Source organism: Saimiri boliviensis, chromosome 11, assembly GCF_048565385.1.
Source record: "Saimiri boliviensis isolate mSaiBol1 chromosome 11, mSaiBol1.pri, whole genome shotgun sequence".
NCBI classification, from domain to species: domain Eukaryota; kingdom Metazoa; phylum Chordata; class Mammalia; order Primates; family Cebidae; genus Saimiri; species Saimiri boliviensis.
In genome coordinates this window covers 14622294-14645170 of record NC_133459.1, presented here as the reverse complement: position 1 = coordinate 14645170, position 22877 = coordinate 14622294, and the positions used below count along the sequence as shown (strand labels likewise).

The window sequence follows — 22877 nt, the reverse complement described above, 5'->3', positions numbered from 1 at the left end:
TTGACCTTGTGATCCACCCGCCTCGGCCTCCCAAAGTGCTGGGATTACAGGTGTGAGCCACCGCACCCGGCCCCTTTTTTTTTCTTTTGAGATGGAGTTTCGCTCTTGTTGCCCAGGCTGGAGTGCAATGGCGCGATCTTGGCTTACTGCAAGCTCCACCTCCTGGGTTCAAGCGATTCTCCTGCCTCAGCCTCGAGTAGCTGGGATTACGGTCATGTGCCACCACACCCAGCTAATTTTTTTTTTTTTTTTTTTTTAAGTAGAGATGGGGTGTCTCCATGTTGGTCAAGCTGGTCTCGAACTCCTGACCTCAGGTGATCTGCCCACCTTGGCCTCCCAAAGTGTTGGGCCACTGCGTCCAGCCCTATAATATTCTTTATAAAAAACCAATAGACAGAAACTCTGACCCAGCCCCCAGGACTAAAGCTCAGCTCCTTCGTCCTGCTTGGGTCTCACTCTGTCCCCACCCCGACCCGGTGCGCAGACCCCTCTCATACCTGTAGAAGTCATCCAGGCAGTACACCTCGTTCTGGCTGCCCAGGGCAAACTTCTCATCCCCGATGCGCCGGGAGCAGGTCACACACGTGAAGCAGGAGGGGTGGAAGGCCTGGCCCAGGGCCCTGATGATGTGCTCCTGGACCACCTCGTCACACTTGCCGCACTTCTCCAGCGTGTCCTGGGACAGAGGCTACTGCCAGAGCCATCCACAGCACACCCACCCCAAGCCACAAGGGTTGCCTTCTTCTGGGAGGCTGCCCTCGGGGGCCCAAGAGCTGGGAAGTACAGGAGAGGCCTGTAGACAGCCCGTGACTATTGCTCCAAACCTCTACCGTTGATTATAACAAATTGAGCTTAGTCTCGCATCCTTGGCCTACATCAAGGAATACTGCTCTGATGCTGTGACTTCCTTTCTTGTTACTGGGATATGTTTATAGCCAGGGTCCACAGAGAGCATAGGAGAAACCTCTCTTAAAAACCTCAGGGTCAGGAAAAAAAATTTCTTAGGAGAGTTGGCGTGCTTTTATCATACAGACAATAAGCCAAATGGCTCTGAGCTTCCAAGTGGCCAAATGGACAAGGGAAAGAATTTCAAGGCTTATTGTCTGTATGATTCCACAGGAATCATTATAGGGCTTTTTTGTTGTTATTTGGTTTTCATTTTGTTTTATTCTGGGACAGAGCCTCACTTTGTTACCAAGGCTGAAGTGCAGTGGCCCAATGTCAGCTCACTGCAAGCTACATGAGGTTCAAGTGATTCTCAAGCCTTCTGAGCAGCTGGGACTACAGGTGTGTGCCACCACGCCCAGCTAGTTTTTGGTATTTTTTGTAGAGATGGTGTTTCACCATGTTGGCCAGGCTGGTTTCGAACTCCTGATCTCAAGTGATCCACCTGACTTGGCCTCCCAAAATGCTTGGATTACAGGCGTGAGCCCCTGCATCTGGCCTCCTCACACATTTGGGTAGTAATATTCCCTCTGATCTCATCTCATTTTCTATTTTAATTTTCATTCTGTTTAGATGTTTTTATTTATTTTACATATCATAGTATTACTGCAGTCTTTACAAGAATTGTTTTATTGGGGGAAGATCACTTAACATGAGATCTACCTTTTTTTTTTTTTTTGATAAGGAGTCTTCCTCTGTCACACAGGCTGGAGTGCAGTGGCATGATCTTGACTCACTGCAGCCTCCGCCTCCTGGGTTCAAGCGATTCTCCTGCCTCAGCCTCCTGAGTAGCTGGGATTACTGGCATGCACCACCACGCCTGGCCACTTTTGTATTTTTAGTAGAGAAGAGGTTTTTCCATGTTGGTCAGACTGGTCTCAAACTCCCAGCCTCAGGTGATCCTCCTGCCTTGGCCTCCCAAAGTTCTGGGATTACAGGCGTGAGCCACCACACCAGGCCGAGATCCACCTGAACAAATTTTTCAGTGCACCACATTATTGTGGTCTATAGGTATATATGCATTCTTTTTAAAAACGTATTTTAGTTAGCTGGGCATGGTGGTGCGTGCCTATAATCCCAGCTACTCAGGAGGCTGAGACAGGAGAATTGCCTGAACCCAGGAGGCAGAGGTTGTGGTGAGCCGAGATCGCGCCATTGCACTCCAGCCTGGGTAACAAGAGCGAAACTCCGTCTCAAAAAAATAAAAAATAAAAAATAAAAAAAATAAAAATAAAAATAAAAAATAAATAAAAACGTATTTTAATAAAAAATAAATTTAAAATAGAGATGGAATCTTGCCATGTTGTCCAGGCTGGTCTTGAACTCCTGGCCTCAAGTGATCCTTCCACCTCAGCCTCCCAAAGTGCTGGGATTGCAGGTGTGAGCCACCACGCTGGCTGGTATATACACACTCTTAGATGCTGCCTCAAATTCCTTCTGGAATGAGGAGGAATGACAGAGAGATTACCAAGCCAGAGCAGTGGGCCTCCCTCTAGCCTTTCCACCTTTTCTCCTGGACACGCTGTCCCTCCTTCCTGGCTATGCTCCTGCGCATTTTAACTTGACCCCACCTGGACAGATATGGGGAGCAGCAGTTCCTGCTCCCTCCCTCCCTCTCATGGGCATGGCCCTCCTCTTCCTAGCACACTGCTCAAGTCTTCCTCCTGGCTGCTTCCAGCTGGAAACCCCTCCTCACCCCTCCTACCCCAGCGTCTCACCCCTGAGCAACACTCCTCCGTCATGTTGATGGGGCCATAGGGACAGGGCAGGAGGGCCTGGCTCCTCTCTCCTCCCAGAGTGCCTCACTGGTGGTGAGCCTGGGATCAGATTATTTGGATTCTTCTGAAGAGTCTCAGCTCCGAATACCCTAGACCCTCAAATCAGCTGTTCTCCTCCCCTCCTTCCTTCCTTCCTTTTTTGAGACGCAGTCTGGCACTGTCACCAGGGCTGGAGTGCAGTGGCGTGATCTCGGCTCACTGCAACTTCTGTTTCCTGGGTTCAGGCAATTCTCCAGTTTCAGCCTCCTGAGTGGCTGGGATTACAGGCACACGCCACCATGCCCAGCTAATTTTTTTGTTTGTTTGTTTTGTTTTGTTTTGTTTTTGAGACGGAGTTTCTCTCTTGTTACCCAGGCTGGAGTGCAATGGCGCGATCTCGGCTCACCGCAACCTCCGCCTCCTGGGTTCAGGCAATTCTCCTGCCTCAGCCTCCTGAGTAGCTGGGATTACAGGCACGTGCCACCATGCCCAGCTAATTTTTTGTATTTTTAGTAGAGACGGGGTTTCACCATGTTGACCGGGATGGTCTCGATCTCTCGACCTCGTGATCCACCTGCCTCAGCCTCCCAAAGTGCTGGGATTACAGGCTTGAGCCACCGCGCCCGGCTTTTTTTTTTTTTTAAGTAGAGATGGGGTTTCACTATGTTAGCCAGGCTGGTCTCAAACTCCTGACCTTGTTATCCACCCGCCTTGGCTTCCCAAAGTGTTAGGATTACAGGCGTGAGCCACTGCATCTGGCCAAATCAGCGTTTTCAAACTTCCATATGCATGAGAATCACTTGAGACACTTGTTTAAAATGCAGATTTCCAGGTATTCCTCATTCCTAAGAACAAGGAGTGGTCTACGCACCCTGAGAGGACCCGGCTGTGGGTGGTCACCACACTCAGCATGCCACCACAAACCATCCAAGAGTTAGAAATTCCAATATGCTGGCATCCCAACCAGCTCTCCCAGATTGCACGTGGTACCCAGACACAACGCAGATTCCAGTGACATCAGCATTGGAACCTTATGGCTCCAGGGGAGACAGTGACAAGACTGATGGCAGGCTCCAGAGCCAGACAGGTCTGGAGCAAAATCCCAGCTCCTTGGCCGCTTCATGTGCCCTCGTGTGGTAGTGAAGAGATGTCCCCAAAGATATCCAGGTCCTTACCTCTGGACCCCTTGAATGTCACCTTGCCCAGCAAAAGAGGCTTTCAGATGATCCATAAGTTAGGCTCTTAAGATGAGGAGATTATCCTAATTATCCAGGTGGGTCCTAAATACCATCATAGTGTCCCTTTAATTTGACACAGCAGTGGCCGTACGGCCGCCAAAGTGTGATGTTACACTGCTGGCTTTGAAGGTGGAGGAAGGAGCCAGGGAGACTGCAGCTGCAGAAACTATAAAAGGAGCAGGCGCAGCGGCTCACGCCTGTAATTCCAGCACTCTCGGAGGCCAAGATGGGTGGATCACCTGAGGTCAGGAGCTCAAGACCAGCCTAACCAATATGGAGAAACCCCATCTATACTAAAAATACAAAATTAGCCGGGCATGGTGGTGCATGCCTATAATCCCAGCTACTTGGGAGGCTGAGGCAGGAGAATCACCTGAACTTGGCAGGCAGAGTTTGTGGTGAGCTGAGATCATGCCATTGCACTCCAGCCTGGACAAGAAGAGTGAAACTCTGTCTCAGAAAAAAGAAAGAAAGAAAGAAACTGCAAAAGGGGCTGGGTGCAGTGTTCCCAGCACTTTGGGAGGGCGAGGGGGTAGATCCCTTGAGGTCAGGAGTTCGAGACCAGCCTGGCCAACATGGTGAAACCCTGTCTCTACTAAAAACACAAAAATTAGCCAGGTGTGGTGGCGGACTACTTGGGAGGCTGAGACATGAGAATCGCTTGAACTCAGGAGGCAGGGGTTGCAGTGAGCTAAGATTGCATGACTGCACTCTAGCCTGGGTGACATAGCAAGCCTCTGTCTCAAAACAGAAGACACTGCAAAAGGCAGAGAGATTTGGATTCTCGCCTCAAGCCTCCAGGCAGCATATCACCTTGATTGTGGCCCGGTGAAGCTGACAGTGGGCTTCTGACCTCCAGAACTGAGACAGAATAAACAATTATTGTTGGAAGCCACCAAGGTTGTGGTGATCTCTTACAGGCAGCCCTAGGAAACTAATCGCCTTTGCTGGGCTCCTTCTTTCTGAGCCTGTTTTCTCATCTGTGAAAGGGGTCAATAGTGCCTACTTCCCAGGATCATGGGGGAATGACATAGTGCAATGTCTCCTAAGTACCCAGCTCAGTGCCTGGCACCCAGAGATCTGCTGCAGGGGTTACCTGGTAGCAGGGTTCACAGAGGGGTCTCCCATCCTTCTGGTAGAATCTCTGCCCAGCCAGCTGGCGGCGGCAGGTGCGGCACGTGAAGCACTGGGCATGGTACTGCTTCTTCATGGCCTCCACAGCCAGCTCTCGGGGGGACACGGTCTTGTGGCAGAAGGCACAGATGTCTGGGGTAGGGGAGACAGGCCATCACTAGCCCAGCCTGTGAGGACTGTACCCAGGCACCACCCAGAACATGTCTAGGGAACCCGAGGCTCTGTCTCGAACCCTGCAAATCCCTCAACTGACAAATACAGAGGGTTGCAAGGAGCATTTAGAAGGAATCTGGGGTCAGGTGTGGTGGCTCATGCCTGTAATTCCAGCACTTTGGGATGCTGAGGCAGGAGGATCACGAGGTCAGGAGTTCAAGACCAGCCTGGCCAACATGGTGAAACCCTGTATCTACTACAAATATAAAAATTAGCTGGGCGTCTCTACTAAAAACACAAAAATCAGGGAGCTAAGGCAGGAGAATCACTTGAACACAGAAGGCAGAGGTTGCGGTGAGCCAAGATTGTGCCACTGCACTCCATCTAGTCTGGTGACAGAGTGAGACCCTGTTTCAGAAAAAAAAAAAAAAAAGGAATTCTGGACAGCAGCTTCAGGACAAAGGGATTGTCAGCTGCAAATAAATAAATAAATAAATAAGAGAGGGGGGCTCCATAGCAATACCTTACACCTGGATAATCCCAAATTTATCAAAGATTTAAATGTAAAAAAAGAAAACCATAAGAATACTAGAAAAAACAAGAAGAGAATTATTGTACAACTCTGGAGAAGGGCCATTCTAATCATGACCTAAAATCCAGAAGCCAGTAAAGGGCTGAGACATTGGACTACATAAAAACTAAATTTTTTGTGGATGACGAAAGTCACCGTAAGTCAAAGGGCAAATGACAAAATGAGAAAAATATTTGCAACTTGTATCACAGACAAAAACCCAAGGGCTGGGCACAGTGGCTCATACCTGTAATCCCAGATGTTTGGGAGGCTGAGGGAAGAGGACTGCTTGAGGCCAGGAACTGGAGACCAGCCTGGGCAATATAGTAAGACCCCATCTCTAGAGAAGATTTAAAAATTAGCTGGATGTGGGCTCCTGAGTAGCTGGGATTGCTGGCGCACACCACCACACCCAGCTAATTTTTGTATTTTTAGCAGAGACAGCGTTTCACCATGTTGGCCAGGCTGGTATTGAACTCCTGACCTCAAGTGATCCACTTGCCTTGGGCTCTCAAAGTGCTGGGATTACAGGCATGAGCCGCTGCACCCGGCCAGCAGCCACTTTATATTCTGATGTGTGACCAGCTCTGAGATGTAGGAAGGAAAGAAAGTGAACAGCAGAAGGGCCTGGTTTGCTACTTATGAAAAAATGGGGGGAGGGAGTGGGTGGCCACATATCTGTATTTGCTTGTATGGGCACAGTGTCTTTGGCAGGATACACAAGAGCTCAATGAATGACAGAGGACGCCCATCTGGAAGGAAACCGGGTGGCTTGGGGACAGGGCAGGTCGCAGGCCTCTCACTGTGTCCTCCTCATGCTGTCTATTTCGCACTATGTGACGGCATTAGGGATTCAAAAAAACAAAATAGTGGAGAAAAAATTCAAGGCATTTTTGCTATCATAGCAAACCGTGCAGATATACATTTTAAATGGAATTTAGGTATAAAGGAGAAAAGGCTAAGCGATACAAATTAAATGTATGCCCAAGTGCAAAGCCCATCATTGTCAGGTGCGCTGGCTCGGGGACGGGAAGGGGGACTTCACTCTCCTCACCTGGAAGCCCATGCTGGCCCCATGAGGTCACCCCGGAATCCTCCCAGCCCTATACACCTACCTGTGGATGCCTCTCTCTCAACAGGCTCTGCTGGAGGCGGCGGCAGCTCTTCCTCCACGTGCCTGAGGGGACCAGGTCCAGGCTGGACTGAAGGTACCTCTGCCAGGGCCTGTGGGGATGCAGAGGGGGAGTTGCCCAGTGAGGACCCCATGCAGTGCCCCCAGCTCTGTTCCTCATCTGGGTGGCAACAAGTACAATTAGCCCCAGTGCACCAAGAAGGGAACTCAGGCCTGGGGAGGGGGAGGTTTCCATGAGCCGAGATCACGCCATTGCACTCCAGCCTAGGCGACAAAGAGCGATGACACCTCAAAAAACAAAAACGAAAACAACAAAAACAGGTTCCCTATGCAGCCTAAGGGATTTAGGTCAGACTCAGGGAAACGTCTTCCTCAGAGCTGAAGTGGGTGTCTAAGGGGAGCTGCATGGCAGCCTCTCCCGGGACTGTGAAACACTTAACCGATTTTTACCTGACTGCATAGGGTCTCCTGAAACCTTCAAAGAATGAATGCCCCTGAGCAGATGAATCAGGCGTCCCCAAACTACAGCCCGCAGGCCGCATGAGGCCCCCTGAGGCCATTTACCCGGCCCCCCGCCGCACTTCAGGAAGGGGCACCTCTTTCATTGGTGGTCAGTGAGAGGAGCACAGTATGTGGCGGCCCTCCAACGGTCTGGGGGACAGTGAACTAGCCCCCTGTGTAAAAAGTTTGGGGATGCCTGAGATGAATGAACCTCCAGACAACATCCAGGTTTAGAACCCCTGAATGCCCAGAGGGCCCAGACTCCTCCCCATCCTCCAACCCAGAGGACCAAGGGATTGCTGAAGAGGGCAGTACCTGTGGCGGGGGTGGGGGCAGGGGCAGCTGCAGCTGCTCTAAGTCTGCAATGAGTGAGGCGCCCATTGGAGCAGGAGCCTCCTCTTCAGAGGGCAGGAGCGCTGGAGGGGGCGGTGGAGGGGGTGGGAGGAGGTCCAGGTCGGGAAGAGCGTCCTTACCATCCAGGACAGGAGGAGGGGGTGGACATCCTGCAACTGGGGAGGAAAGAGGGCTGGTCAGAGCCTCCCAGGTGGACAGGGGAGGGTTTTACTTACCCACATGGCCATGTGGAGGGTAGCTAAGGGCTCGGGTCCGGGGTCACCCCGGTCTGGCTTCCATCTCTAACTCTGCCACTGATTTGCTGTGTGTCCTTAGGCAAGAAACTTAATCTCAGGTCAGGTGAGGTGGCTCATGCCTATAAATCTCAGCACTTTGAGAGGCCGAGGTAGGCAGATCACTTGAGCCCCGGAGTTCAAAAGCAGTCTGGGCAAGATAGTGAGACCTTAACTCTACTTTAAAAAAAAAAAAAAAAAAGCCAGGCGCGGTGGCTCAAGCCTGTAATCCCAGCACTTTGGGAGGCCGAGGCGGGTGGATCACGAGGTCAAGAGATCGAGACCATCCTGGTCAACATGGTGAAACCCCGTCTCTACTAAAAATACAAAAAATCAGCTGGGCATGGTGGCGCGTGCCTGTAATCCCAGCTACTCAGGAGGCTGAGGCAGGAGAATTGCCTGAACCCAGGAGGCGGAGGTTGCCGTGAGGCGAGATCGCACCATTGCACTCCAGCCTGGGTAACAAGAGCGAAACTCCATCTCAAAACAAACAAACAAACAAACAAACAAACAAAAAAACAAAACTGTAGCCAGGCATGGCAGCCTGGCCATGTAGTCCCAACTACTTGGGAGACTGACATGGGAGGATCCCTTAAGCCCAAGAGATTGAGGCTACAGTGAGCTGAGATCACACCACTGCGCTCCAGCCTGGGTCACAGAGGGAGACTCTATCCAAAAAGATACTGAAAAAAAAAAAAAAAAAAAAAAAAAAAAAAAACCTGCATGTGGTGGCTCATGCCTATAATCCCGGCATTTTGGGAGGCTGAGGTGGGCAGATCATGAGGTCTGGAGTTCAAGACCAGCCTGACTAACATGGTGAAACTTTATCTCTACAAAAAATACAAAAATTAGCCGGATGTGATGGTGTGTGTCTGTAGTCTCAGCTACTTGGGAGGCTGAGGCAGGGGAATCGCTTCAACCCAGGAGGTAGAGGTTGTAGTGAGCAGAGATCACCCCACTGCACTCCAGCCTGGGTGACAGAGCCAGATCCTGTCTCAAAAATAAATAATAAAATGAAAAAGAAAAAAATAAAAGAAAAAGGAAACATAGTCTCTCCTCCCTGAGTCTTATTTTGTTCAGCTGAAAAACGGGCATCAGTCCCTTAGGCTGCTGAGGATGAAATGAGATGACACATAGTGAGTGGCACATGTGGCCAGGGCTCAGAGAACAGCGGCTGTGAATGCCCTGCTCAGCAAGCCCCCGCCACAGGGCCTGAGTGCTCAAGAGTGCCCCAGACCACCTGCCAGAGGTCCTCATGGAAACAGAAGCATAACTGACCCCCAAGGCCACAGCTCTCCCAGCACGACCCCTGTAGTGACCGTAGCTGCATGACCCGGGAGCTTGTCAGCAATGCAACTTCTCCGCCTGCCCCAGACCTGCAGAATTGGAAACCCAGGAGCTGGGGCCAGCCACGTGGATCTTAAGAAGTCCTACAGGTGATGCTGATGCTGCTCAAGCGTAGGAACAGTGCACCACCCTAATTAAGTAATAGATCCCGGTCATGACCATCAGGTGTTGAAAGCACTGGGGGGAAAGCTTCACAGGTGGGGTCAGGCTGCTGCCGCCTGAACCGACTTGTAGCCTTCGGCAGTCATGGAGCGGGGCGTTCTCCTGATTCGTGTGATGCTATGGGAAGCTATGGCACCTAGAAAATGTTCTGCAACAAACAAACAAAATCCCTCCATCTCATCGAGTCTCTGGAGTTAACTCCCATTAGCAGATTCAGGAGGTAGAAGGGGAAGCGAAATGAGAACACGGGGAAGCAAAGGGACGAACCTGGCAGGTGGGATTTCTACCAAAAACCGACCTTGTTTCTGCAACAAGCCCATGGCATGAGGGAGAAAAACAGGGAGGGAGGACTGCCCCGGAATTAAGAGACTTAACAGAGGCCGGGCGCGGTGGCTCACGCCTGTAATCCCAGCACTTTGGGAGGCCGAGGCGGGTGGATCATGAGGTCAAGAGATTGAGACCATCCCGGTCAACATGGTGAAACCCCGTCTCTACTAAGAATATAAAAATTAGCTGGGCATGGTGGCGCGTGCCTGTAGTCCCAGCTACTCGGGAGGCTGAGGCAGGAGAATTGCTTGAACCCAGGAGGCGGAGGTTGCAGTGAGCCGAGATCGCGCCATTGCACTCCAGCCTGGGTAACAAGAGCTGAAACTCCATGTCAAAAAAAAAAAAAAAAGGAGACTTAAGAGAACAATGCATAGATTTGTGCTGTCCAATGTAGTAGCCACCAGCCGCATGTGGCTACTGATTACTGGAAACGTGGAGAGGCCACACTGAGCTGTGGTAGATGTCTTAGCACACAAAAAAGCACCCCATCCTGAGGAGCTGGGACCACAGGCACACACCAACACACCCAGCTATTCTTTTGTATTTTTAGTAGAGACAGGGTCTTGCTATGTTGCCCAGGGTAGTTTTGAACTCCTGAGCTCAGGCGACCTGCCCACCTTGGCCTCCCAAAGTGCTGGGATTGCAGGCATGAGCCACTGCACCTGGTCTAAATGGCACTTTTAAGACAATCAGAGAAACTTAATTTTGAACAAAGTATTAGATATGCAGAAGGCATTTTTGTTAAATATGGCACTGTTTGGCACTGTGGTTATGTAAGAAAATGGCTGTATTTAGAAAGACAGCTCTGACCAATGTGGCGCTGAAATGCCACAATGATTCGGGTTTCCTTTAAAATACTTTACAAAGCTGGGCAAGGTGGCTCACGCCTGTAATCCCAGCACTTTGTGAGGCCGAGGCGGGTGGATCACGAGGTTAGGAGATTGAGACCATCCTGGCTAACATGGTGAAACCCTGTCTCTACTAAAAAGACAAAAAAATTAGCCAGGTGTGGTGGCGTGCACCTGTAGTCCCAGAGACTCAGGAGGCTGAGGCAGGAGAATTGCTTGAACCCAGGAGGCCGAGATTGAGCCGAGATTGGGCCACTGCACTCCAGCCTGGAGACAGAGCGAGACTCTGTCTCAAAACAACAACACAACTATGCAAAAGAAAAAGAGAAAAAGGAATAGAAACAAATGTGGCCAAGTCTCCATCACTGTTGAAACCAGATATAGGTGGCCAGGCGTGGTGGCTCACCCTTGTAATCCAAGCACTCTGGAGGCCAAGGTGGGTGGATCACCTGAGGTCGGGAGTTCAAGACCAGCCTGACCAACATGGTGAAACCCCGTCTTTTTTTTTTAAAAAAAAAAGAGGCCGGGCATGGTGGCTCAAGCCTGTAATCCCAGCACTTTGGGAGGCCAAGGCGGGTGGATCACGAGGTCAAGAGATCGAGACCATCCTGGTCAACAAGGTGAAACCCCGTCTCTACTAAAAATACAAAAAGTTAGCTGGGCATGGTGGCACGTGCCTGTAATCCCAGCTACTCAGGAGGCTGAGGCAGGAGAATTGCCTGAACCCAGGAGGTGGAGGTTGCAGTGAGCTGAGATCGCGCCATTGCACTCCAGCCTGGGTAACAAGAGCGAAACTCCATGTCAAAAAAAAAAAAAAAAAAGAAAAAAGAAAGAAACCAGATGTAGGTTAGGTAGGGTCCTTGTACTGTTCTCTTTACTTCTGCATATGTTTGAAAGTTTCATAAAACCACACCTTCACATCCCACGCTCACCCAGCCACCCATACCCCCAACACACCACAGACACACTGGCACAAACTCACTTCCATTATTGGCACAGCTCCGCTCCTGCTCCCAGGAGCTGAGGTTGGCAGAATAGGAGGGCACAAGAGCTGCCCTTGATCCTGATGGCTAGTCAGAGGGCACAGACCCTCAGGGCTTCTGAAAGGGAGGGGGGTGCGGGGCTTAGCTCCAGGCTCTTCACTCCATCTAGGGACCATCGATGCTGTAACTGTCCCGCCCCGCATGCCAGGCTGCCCCAACAAGGGGCTGCCCGGAGCCCCTGGAAGGCAGGAGGGAAGCCTCAGAGGGAGGCTGGAACCATGCCTGTGAAAGCCCTCTGTCTACTGCCCATATGGGGTAGGCACTGTGAATAGTGCCCTGGGGAGAAAAGGGTACTCTGCCTACCTCCTGGCACAGGTAAGGCCAGGCCCAGGAGCTCAGCCTAACTGAGATGCCTATGGAAAGCAGAGAGAAAGTGCTAGAGACTCCTGAGCGTCCAGGCCTGGCTGTAGCCTCATCTCCAGTTCATTCATAGGGGCACCCTCCAGGCTTCAGGTTTCTCATCCATTCAATCAAGACAACCTCCCCCTCCTCGCCTCTCCCTGGGCTTGGAGGGATGTACAGATGGGAAGTTGGTTCTAGGCCTGTGATCCTCACACTTGAGCTGGTGACAGCATCCCCTGGCGGTCGGGGGGCCCCAATCCCAGAGTTTCTGATCCAGCAGGTCCAGGACAATGGGAATGTGTGTGTCTGATGAGTTCCCAGGGGCCACACTCTGAGACAACTGTCCCAGCCCCAAAGTCCCACCTGCTTGACACCACTGAACTAGAATAGCAGTTCTCTGGTTTTTTTTTTTTGAGACGGAGTCTTGCTCTGTCACCCAGGCTGGGGGGCAGTGGTGCGATCTCAGCTCACGGGAACCTCTGTCTCCTGGGTTTAAGTGATTCTCTTGCCTCAGCCTCCCAAGTAGCTGGGACTACAGGCATTTGCCACCCCAACCAGCTAATATTTTTGTATTTTTTAGTAGAGATGGGTGTTTAAATATGTTGGCCAGGCTGGTCTCGAACTCCTGACGTCAGGTGATCCGCCCACCTTGGCTTCCCAAAGTGCTGGGATTACAGATGTGAGCCACTGTACCTGGCCTAGAATAACAGTTCTTAAAGTGTGGTCCCCAGACCAGCGCATCAGCATGACCTGGCAAGGGGCAAGAAATGCAAACTGTGCTGGTGTGGTGGCTCACACCTGTAATCCCAGCACTCTGGGAGGCCGAGGCGGGCAGATCACAGGAGCCCAGGAGTTTGAGATCTGCCTGGGCAAGATGGCAAAAACCCGTCCCTACAAAACATACAAAAATTAGCTGGGCATGGTGGTGAGGGCTTGTGGTCCCAGCTCCTTGGGAGGCTAAGGTGGGAGGATCACTTGAGCCAGGGAGGTTGAGGCTACAGTGAGCCATGATCACACCACTGCACTCCAGCTTGCGTGACAGAGCAAGACCCTGGAAAAAAAAACAGGCAGATTTTCGGGCCCCACAGCAGACCTGCTGAATCAGAGCTACCCGGGGTGGGAGCCGGGGGCTGTGTTGGAACAGGCCTGGGCAACACCACTGCTGACACAGCCGAAGTGTGGGAACCAGGCTCCAATGAGCTCACAGAGCCCGAAGCCAGGTCTCGGAGAGGCAGCGAGAGTGCTGTGGCCTCTCCCAGTGCCTGCCCCCGGCGTAGGGCCCACAGAGAGCCACAGGAATTCGAGAGAGAAGCAGGGCGACCTGAGGCCGCAGGGCAGGTGGGCAGAAAGGGGGTCCAGGAGCTGCTTGAGGATGACTAAGAAGATAAGTACTAGGCAGATGGCAGATGGCAGCCTGTGGTGTAGATGGCTTCAAGCAGCTGGCCAGGGCCAGCCTTTGTGTCCTGAGATCAGACCAGGAGCATGACAAGCTGCTCACATAAAACTATCTCATAGGCCAGGCGAGATGATTCACAACTGTAATCCCAGCACTTTGGGAGGCCGAGGTGGGCAGATTACCTGAGGTCGGGAGTTGGAGACCAGCCTGACCAGCATGGAGAAACTCTGTCTCTACTAAAAATACAAAAAATTAGCTGGGCACGGTGGTGCATGCCTGTAATCCCAGCTACTTGGGTGGCTGAGGGAAGAGAATGGCTTGAGCCTGGGAGGCAGAGGTTGTGGTGAGCGGAGATCACCCCATTGCACTCCAGCCCGGGCAACAAGAGAGACTCTGCCTCAAAAACAAAACAAAACAAAAAACCGCTCTCTCTCTTCAGGGAAACTGAACCCCAGGATCCCCATGCTCTGCTTGAGGGCATCAAATTGGCAGATGAAACAGCCAACCAGCCGTGCTGACCAGTGACAGGCCAGCCCTTCCCAAGGCAAGTTTGATCTTGTTCCCACACTCCCAAGATCTTCTTCCTATAATCCCAATAACCCATGAAAATGTCCTGGAAATTCTGACATCTAAACTCTACTTCCCCAGCTCTCTTACCCACCCAGAAGGGGCACATCTTTTTTTTCCTGTTGGATCACATGTCCTGATGTGTGAATTTTGTCAAGATGGCCCTCCTATAAGGAGAGGTGGCTGGGAGGAGCCTCTGTTCTTGGGATGTGAGATTAGGAAGGAAAGATCAACGTGGGAGCATCCATCACAAGGAGGAAGCATGGTCCATGGACACCCAGGCGTACTTGAACCTGTGTGGCCCCTTGTATTGACCCTTTTCTGGCTTCCTGTAATCAGCACTTCCTATTGGCCACTAAGTGATTTCCACAGTGATGATGGACAGGGCTGCCCCCGCCCTGCTCCAGGACAGCAGGACACCTGACTAGGCACCTGGGGGATTCAGGGACTTAGCTGCCTCCCTGGGCTGGCTTCTGCCCCTTAGCATCTCAGCCAGTACCCTGTCAGCTGATGAGCCAACATCTGCCCCAGGCCCTGGACTACCACCCTTCCTCACTCCTGCCCCGCCTGATAGCTGAGACTGTCCTTGGGAGACACAGGGAAGAGGACTGGAAGGCTCTTCCTGTCCGACCAGGCCCAAGGGAATGAAACAGTCATTTGTGCTGTATTCATTTTATGATTGATGATCACATCCACTCCCGAATTTCCAGTTGCCAGAAGAGGACCCTGAGGCCCAGAGCAGGAGATGGCTCACTCCAATCACACAGCAAGAGAACAGCAGAGCCCAGGAGAAAACAAAAGCAGGTTAAAGACCCTTCACCTACCAAATTCCCTCCTGCCTCAGGCCTCTGCACTGCCCCTCAGACTTTATCTCCCCCTGGCCAGCTCCACGCTATCATTCAGGTTTCAGCTGAAATACAACCTCTTCAGAGAAGCCATCCTGAGCACCCTATAAAAGTTGGCCCTTGGCTGGGCGTGCTGGCTCATACCTGTAATCCCAGCACTTTGGGAGGCCAAGGCAGGCAGATCACCTGAGGTTAGGAGTTCAAGACCAGCCTGGACAACATGGCAAAACCCCGTCTCTACTAAAAATACAAAGATTAGCTGGGTGTGGTGGTGCATGCCTGTAATCCCAGCTACTCAGGAGATGGGAGGCTGAGAATAGCTTGAACCTGGGAGGTGGAGGTTGCAGAGAGACGAGACTGTGCCACTGTACTCCAGCCTGGGCAACAGAGTGAGACTCCGTCTCAAAACCAACAAACAAAAAAGCTGCCCCTCATCACCTCTCCACCACACTTTACTCCATGGAGCGCATGTGTCTGCCCAACATCAGACATCATATTTTCATTATGTGTGCTCCGTACACTGGGATGGAAGCTTTGTTCAGGCTCAAAACCTCTCAGCACTTCCTGTGTGACACACCCAAGGCTAAACACTTTACAGGTGTATGAACTCATTTAATCCTCATAACCACACTGAGGGAGGTGCTGTCTTGATCTGTTTTACAAATTAGTAAACCAAGGTACAAGGGGTTAAGTGGCCTGCTAGCATCACGCAGCTGAGAAATGGAGAAGCCAGGGTTTGTACCCAGGCAAGTGGGTTTCAGAATCTGCCTGGCACTTAGTAGGACTGACTGAATGAATAAATGAATGATGCTGGAGCCTGCCCTTTGCTCCCCACCTCTGTCTCTGACCTGGTCTTCCCCCAAGTCCCCTCCGCTCTTACCTCCATTGGAGAGCTGCAGAGGGGCAGCTGGCACTGTGGCTGCAGCCTTGCCAGGGGGTGTCCAGGGACTGGGCCTCCCCGCCAAGCCAGCCCCGGGTGCCTTCATTGGGGTAGGAGCCTCCCAGGGGCGGCCATGCCGGGCCTCACAAACCGCCTGCCTCACTTCCTCCGCCACAGCCACATCGCGGCGCGGGGGTGCCAGGGTGATAAAGACAGACGATGCCACCCTCTTCTCAGGCTTTGAGGCCATGGCTGCAGCTCCTGGTGTGGCTAGGGACAGAATGGGGGACAGCACAGGATTGCCACCCGGACACACAGACACCCTCCCCCGAGGGGCAGAGAGCCTCCCGCCCCCAAAAAAGACAGGTCAGCCACCCCACCATGCCAACAACCCAGTCCGGCACCCAGCCCAGCCAGAGAGGGGGTGGGGGTGTCCTGCTGGGGAGGGCAGGGGCCCACCAGGGGACTTGGCCACAGGGGTGAGACCCAAAAATCCTGACTGCCCTTCCCCCCAACCCTTCACACCAAGGGGTGCAAAGGGCACAGATGACCTCACCAGGCACTCAGCTGCCACCCTGAGTCTAAGACCCATGAGGAAGGAACAGATCCTTCGGCTCCCAGCCTGGAGCCCCACCTGCCTGCTGGGCCACACCCCAAGCTACCTCTCTCACCTGGGATCTGATTCTCCTGGAAAGGCCGAAGTCTGGGAGGTTGAGGCCAGCTCCACTTCAGGAGGGAAAAAGAACAGATTAGGATTTGTCAGGGTGTCAGGGCTGGGCTCCAGTGGTAGTGGGGGGGCGGCAGCAGGGGGTGGTGGTGGCAGCGGGCGGGGGGTGGGCAGGACGCAGTAAGAGCTATCTTCACCGAGACCTGATCTGCCCTGAACATGCTATGGTCGTTAACTCATAAACCACCATAAGGGGTTGCAGGGCAGGCACTATCATCACCCGCCTAACACATCAAGAATCGAGACTCATGGGAGGCCGAGGTGGGTGGATCATGAGGTCGAGAGATCGAGACCATCCTGGTCAACATGGTGAAACCCCGTCTCTACTAAAAATACAAAAATTAGCTGGGCATGGTGGCACATGCCTGTAATCCCAGCTACTCAGGAGGCTGAGGCAGGAGAATTGCCTGAACCTGGGAGGCGGAGGTTGCGGTGAGCCAAGATCGCGCCATTGCACTCCAGCCTGGGTAACAAGAGCGAAACTCAGTCTCAAAAAAAAAAAGAATCGAGACTCAGGGAGAAGTCACTGTTCAGGGTTACACAGTGGTGAGGTGGCACTGGAACCCAGGGCCCATGCTCTTGGACACTTTGCTCTGCCTTGCCCTCTCAGCCCGGCGCACGAGCCAGCACCCACCTTGCTCACCTTCTAGTGCCAGAATCTCTCACTCCACCCAATCTCCAAAACCCTGGTCCTGGTTAAGGCCTGGGCAGGGGGCAGCGGGCACGGGGGGAGATGGGGAGGCTCCATGGCCTCTGGTCTCACCTCCTAACCCTAAAGATTGATGTTTCTAGAACGTACATACTTCTACTTCACTCCAGCCTGGGCAACAGAGCAAGACTCTGTCGTTAAAAAAAAAAAAAAAAAAAAAAAAGAAAAGAAAAAGAAAAAAGGCCAGATGCAGTGGCTGATGGCTGTAATCCCACTTTGGGAGGCCAAGGTGGGTGGATGACCTGAGGTTGGGAGTTCAAGACCAGCCAGTCTCACCAACATGGAGAAACACCATCTCTACTGAAAATATAAAATTAGCCAGGCATGGTGGTACATTCCTGTAATCCCAGCTGCTCGGGAGGCTGAGGTAGGAGAATCGCTTGAACTTGGGAGGCCGAGGTTGCAGTGAGTCGAGATCACACCATTGCACTCCAGCCTGGGCAACAAGAGTTATACTGTCTCACAAAAGAAAAGAAAAGAAAAAGAAAAAGAGCCTGGCTTTAGGAAGAAGTCCAGGTGCTGCAGCCTCAGCTTCTTTGAGCCCCTGGACCACTCGTCCTTCCCATGCCCTGCCTCATGCCCTGGAGTGATTCTCCTATGGTTTTCCTCTCCTGCCCCCACAGGGTGAATTTCAGCTTTCTCTTAGAGGCCCAGCTCAAACATCACCTCCTCCACAAGGTCCTCCTGATTCCTGGCCCTCTCCAGGGGTGGTTTCTGCTGCCAAGGGCGATGACAGAGATGACAGTCCCAGGGCAGGACAGCCTGGCTCACAAGCTCACTATCAGTGTGTGTGACCTTCAGCAGTGCCTGCATTCTTTCTGTGCCTAGAGGGTAGCTCAGAGTGCAGGCATCAAAGCACAGATTTGGCTGGGTGCAGTGGCTCATGTCTGTAATCCCAGCACTTCTGGAGGCAGAGGCTGGGGATCACTTGAGGTCAGGAGTTAGAGACCAGCCTGGCCAACGTGGTGAAACACTGTCTCTAGTAAAAATACAAAATTTGGCCGGGTTTGGTGGCTCACGCCTGTAATCCCAGCACTTTGGGAGACCAAGGAGGGGGTGGATCATGAGGTCAGGAGTTCAAGACCAGCCTGGCTAACATGGTGAAACCCCACCTCTACTAAAACTGTAAAATTAGCTGAGTGTGGTGGCAGGCACCTGTAATCCCAGCTACTCAGGAGGCTGAGGCAGAGAACTGCTTGAATCCAGGAGGTGGAGGTTGCAGTGAGCTCAGATTGCTCCACTGCACTCCAGCCTGGGCGACAGAGGGAGGCTCAGTCCCCAAACAAACACACACAAAAATTAGCCAGGCATGGTGGCTTGAACCTGTAGCTACTCAGGAGGCTAAGGTAGGAGAATCGCCGGAATCCTGGGAGGCAGAGGTTGCAGTGAGCTGAGATTGCGCCACTGCACTCCAGCCTGGGCGACAGAGGGAGACTCTGTCTCAAACAAACAAACAAAACCCAAACAAAACAGATCTGAGAGCATGGTGGCACCCTGACATCCTGATGTCAGGAAAAGGGCATTATTTCCCATATGTCACGTAGTTCATACCGACAGTAGCCTCTGTGGCCAAGGCTGAGGTGGGGACATGGTGGGAGAGTTGGGAGTCCAGTGAGCCCAGCAGTCCTTACCAGGCATGCAACACCCGTGCCCAGGGCTAAAACATGTCTCTTTTTAGGTGGAGCACAATGGCTGACGCCTGTAATCCCAGCTGTTCGAGACCAGCCTGGCCAACACGGTGAAACCCCGTCTCTACCAAAAATAACAAAATCTCCTGGGCATGATGGTGGGTGCCTGTAATCCCAGCTACTTGGGAGGCTGAGGCAGGAGAATCATTTGCACCTGGGAGGTGGGGGTTGCAGTGAGCTGAGATTGAGCCACTGCATTCCAGCCTGGATGACAGGGCAAGACTCAGTTTCAAAAAAAAAAAAAAAAAAGTGTCCTTTTCAATCTCACTCTTCAGGCTGTCCTTTGTGCACTGGCCACTGTGCGTTCTCAGCGACTGATGGATAATAAAAACAGTAATAAGGGCTCCTGAATTACTCTTAAGTTGGTTTATGTGTTTGGCTAAAACATATAGCCCAGTCTGATAATAAAGTATCTATTCTGAGTAAGAAACCAATATATTAGGAAAGAGCCTCAAAACTTATTTAAAAGTACTTCTCTTTTGCTTCTGGGTTTGGCAATGGTGTCTGAAAGTATGTATGCTCAGGCTGGCTGTCACAGGCTTTAGTTTTACACTTTGTTGTAAGTTTAAGAATCTGTTTTTGTCAACAATATTCAGAGTGCATCTGAGATTTAAAGAAATACCAAACAACTTGCTGCTAAGGCGCCAGGCCTTGTGCCAGGTACTGTATGTGCCTCAAAACCCACCGACCTCTCAATCTAGCTGCAAGAAAGGCCCATCCTGGCCCCACTTTGCAGATGGAGCCTATGAGGTCCCAAGAGGTTAAGTGACTTTCCCAGGCCATCCATGGCTCCCGGAATTCTAATGGAACATCATCCCACCTGGAAATCCAGGGTGTCCCCATACCTGAGAGGACACACTTTTCCTCCTTGGATGGCACAAGGCCCCCCAAGTTGCCAGGCCTGTTCTCCCTCTAGAATGACCCAATCCAGAAATCTTGTGGCCGGCAGGTTCTGGGCTGGTCCCCCGGCTGCCGTGGGCCTTTGAGATGGCCCTCTTTCTCCTCCCACCCAGCCCTGACCCTTCCTCCACTCCTCCGGGAAGTCAGATATGCCTGGTTTCTCAGAAAATGTCCAGCACGGAGGCCAGATGTTCACAGCTGGGCAGCCCCCATCTCTCCGAAGCAGAGACTACAGGGACCTCAGGCCCCGGGGGAAGGGACTGAGCTGGGGAGTTTCAAAACCCTGTCAATTCCGTCGGAAAAGGGAGCCCCGGCTTCCCTCTGGTCCCACTGCCCGCTAGACAGCTGGGAGCAGGGTGTGTGGGGGGAGCAGCAGGATGTGTGTAAGTTCCCAGGGGCAGTCTCCCGTGCCCAGGGGACCCTCTGCCCCCACTCTTCCTCCCCGAGAGGGTGAATCAGAGATCCAGTTAGATAAGTGGAGAAAGTGGGAACAAAGGGAAGGAAAGTCATTTCCTGTTCAAAGTTAGGAAGGAGGTTGGGATCCAGCCAGCCACCCAGACCAGCTAGAGGCTGAAGCCTTGGGGCAGAGGATGTGCAGCTCAGGCCTCCTTCCTACTCCTTATTCCCTACTCCAAAAAAAACAAAACAAACAAACAAACCAAAAAAAACCCAAAAAACCCTCAAACCACCTCTAAGCGTTGTTCATTCTTTCTTTCTCTCTCTCTTTCTTTCGTCTTTCTCTCTCTCTTTTTTTTTTTTTTTGAGACAGTCTTGCTCCAGAGGCTGGAGTGCAGTGATGCAATCTCGGCACACTGAAACTGCCTCCCAGGTTCAAGCAGTTCTCCTGCCTCAGCCTCCCTCGTAGCTGGGACCACAGGCGTGTGCCACCACACTTGGCTAATTTTTGTATTTTTGGTAGAAACAGGGTTTCACCATGTTGGCCAGGCCGATCTTTAACTCTTGACTTCAAGTGATCTGCCGGCCTTGGCCTCTCAAAGTGCTGGGATCACAGGAGCGAGCCACCACACCCGGCTTCAGCCGGGTAGGTAGAAGTCTACCTTTGGGTCCAGAATTAAACTTAGCTGGAGAGATGGGGAGGATATGGGGACGGGGCGGGCTGTGCCCCAACTCCTCCCACCTTGCAGCCTTGGGGAGGGGTTCCCTCAACCTCTCTCCCACCCCAGGGAAACAGAGGAGACAGAGCTGGCTTCACAAGAGGCCCCACCTCTTTCCTGCGGGGTGACCCCGCACAGGTCACTGAACCTCTCTGGCCTCGTTCTTTTCATAAAGTGAGAATGAGTCTGTCCTGAAGGCGGCTGAGAGTATATAGAAGGAAAGAAGGCTCAGGGTCGAGGCCCTTGGAAGGCGCAAAGAGAAGGTTATGCAGCGGCTGAGCGGGAGAAGGGCCCTGGGGCTGGGCTCCGCTGGGGGTGCCTCCAGGACCAGGAGGTAGCCTGGAGTGTCAGGCTGCCGTCATTAAGAGCAGGAATCTGGGCGCGGCCCCAGCCTCTCCCGGGGGTCCTCAGGCCGGGGCGGGAGGTGGCGGGGGGGGGGGGATTGGGGGGAGGAGACGATGCCAAGATCACCCCAGGGCACACACCTATTGCCCAGCTCCGCACCTTTTCAGCCCCCGACGTGCGCAGGAGGCCCAGAGAGGGGCAGCCCAGGGACCCGTGCCTCGCCTCCCCTGACCCTGGCTGGGAAAGGGGCCTGGGGTTCCGGAAACGCGGGGCCCTCGCAGGCAGCCGAGCAGGGCGGCCGCCGGGGTCACCGCGGGGCGCCGCCGGGGCTTTAATTCGATCCATGTGCGGGACGCGGGCCTTTGTGCGGGAGCTTCCGCCCAGCGCGCCCGCTCCCGGGCTGGGACTCGACCCTCCGCCGCCCCCACTGAACCTTCGCCCCGGACCCGCCGACCCCCCGACTCCGGGGACAGAGACCAAAAGAGACGGGGACGCAAAGGACGTGAGGACCGCACCCCCGCCCGCAGGCCCCTCCAAGGGCGCCGCGCCGGGACTCCCGGCTGGGGACCGGGCGGGCTACGGCCGAGCGCTGCCTGCGCTGTCACCTGTGTGCGACGGGGACAGGGACGGAGGAAGGCCACCCCCACCCACCCGGCCGCTTACCTGGGCCGCCTGCGCCCCTGCGGCTCCGATCCGACGCCCGAGCCAGCGGAGTCCGGAGCTGCGGGGCCTCCCGCCCCCTCCGCCCGTCCGCCCTCCCCGCCCCCTCGGCTCCCTCCGCCCCGCCGCCCCGCGCCGCGTTACCATAAAAGGTGAGGCTCGGTGGGGAGGGGGCCGGGGTTCCCGCCCCGCAGAAGCGGTTCTTACCTGCCCCCCTACCCGCCCCACAACCTGCTCCGCCGCGCCCCGCGCCGCCCCCTCCCCCTCCCTTTGTCTCCTGGACCACGCCTCCCCTCCCACTTGGCCCAGGCCCGGGGGTGGGGGTTAGGGGGAAGGGGTGTGGGGGCAGAGGAATGGGGAGTGGGGTGGGCCTCCTTCCCTCCCCGCTGTCCACCCCCTGGTGTCCGTTTTGGACCCCGAGTGGTCCCTGCCCTCCCGCTTCCCTTGCTTTCCTGGGCTGACGCCCGCACCTGCCCTGTCCCGCGTAGGTGAGCTCTTACACCCCAGTTTGGCTCTCGGATCCGCCAGGGTCCCCAGTCAAACCGATCAGGGTTCTGCGGCCGTTCACTAAGCGTGAGACCTGGAGCAGTCACGCCACCTCCTGAGCCTCAGTATCTTCATCTGTAAAGTGGGAGTAGCCACTGCCTACCTCCCCAGGTTGGCCTGAGGATAAAAGGTGACAGTCACAGCCAGGACTGTGATTAATAGAGGTTAATATATGCTGGGTTGGGGTTTTTTTCCGGGAGTGCCCCTGCGGGTGGGGGTCTCAGAGACCTCCCAGTGCAGCAGGTCACCTTATTCTGCTGTCCTGAGCTATAAGCCCTCTGCAGGTGGGTCCCTGTGTCCTGGGGAACAGGCCACTCCAGGAGCTCTGGAAGGCAGAGCTCAGCTGGCCCAGTGGCTGAACCCCTCCCTCCAC

General features: G+C 53.5%; 1 protein-coding gene across 3 annotated transcripts in view; it reads right to left on the bottom strand.

The window, feature by feature from the left end:
• FBLIM1 (filamin binding LIM protein 1) overlaps window positions 1–22185 on the bottom strand; it is a 31981-nt gene extending 9796 nt beyond the window's left edge. The window contains exons 1-7 of one of the 3 annotated variants that reach the window (XM_074380113.1): window positions 22166–22185; window positions 16486–16540; window positions 15815–16084; window positions 7747–7940; window positions 6914–7022; window positions 5037–5206; window positions 498–676 (exon numbers count right to left, since the gene is read on the bottom strand). In XM_074380113.1, coding sequence (XP_074236214.1) covers window positions 498–676; window positions 5037–5206; window positions 6914–7022; window positions 7747–7940; window positions 15815–16064 — 902 coding nt within the window. In that variant the 5' untranslated portion in view covers window positions 16065–16084; window positions 16486–16540; window positions 22166–22185. Of the gene's footprint in view, window positions 1–497; window positions 677–5036; window positions 5207–6913; window positions 7023–7746; window positions 7941–15814; window positions 16085–16485; window positions 16541–21063; window positions 21341–21961; window positions 22048–22165 lie in introns of those variants that run through there. The other 2 variants (XM_039473622.2, XM_074380112.1) reach the window with 2 other exon arrangements.
• Between the last annotated feature and the right edge of the window lie 692 nt (window positions 22186–22877).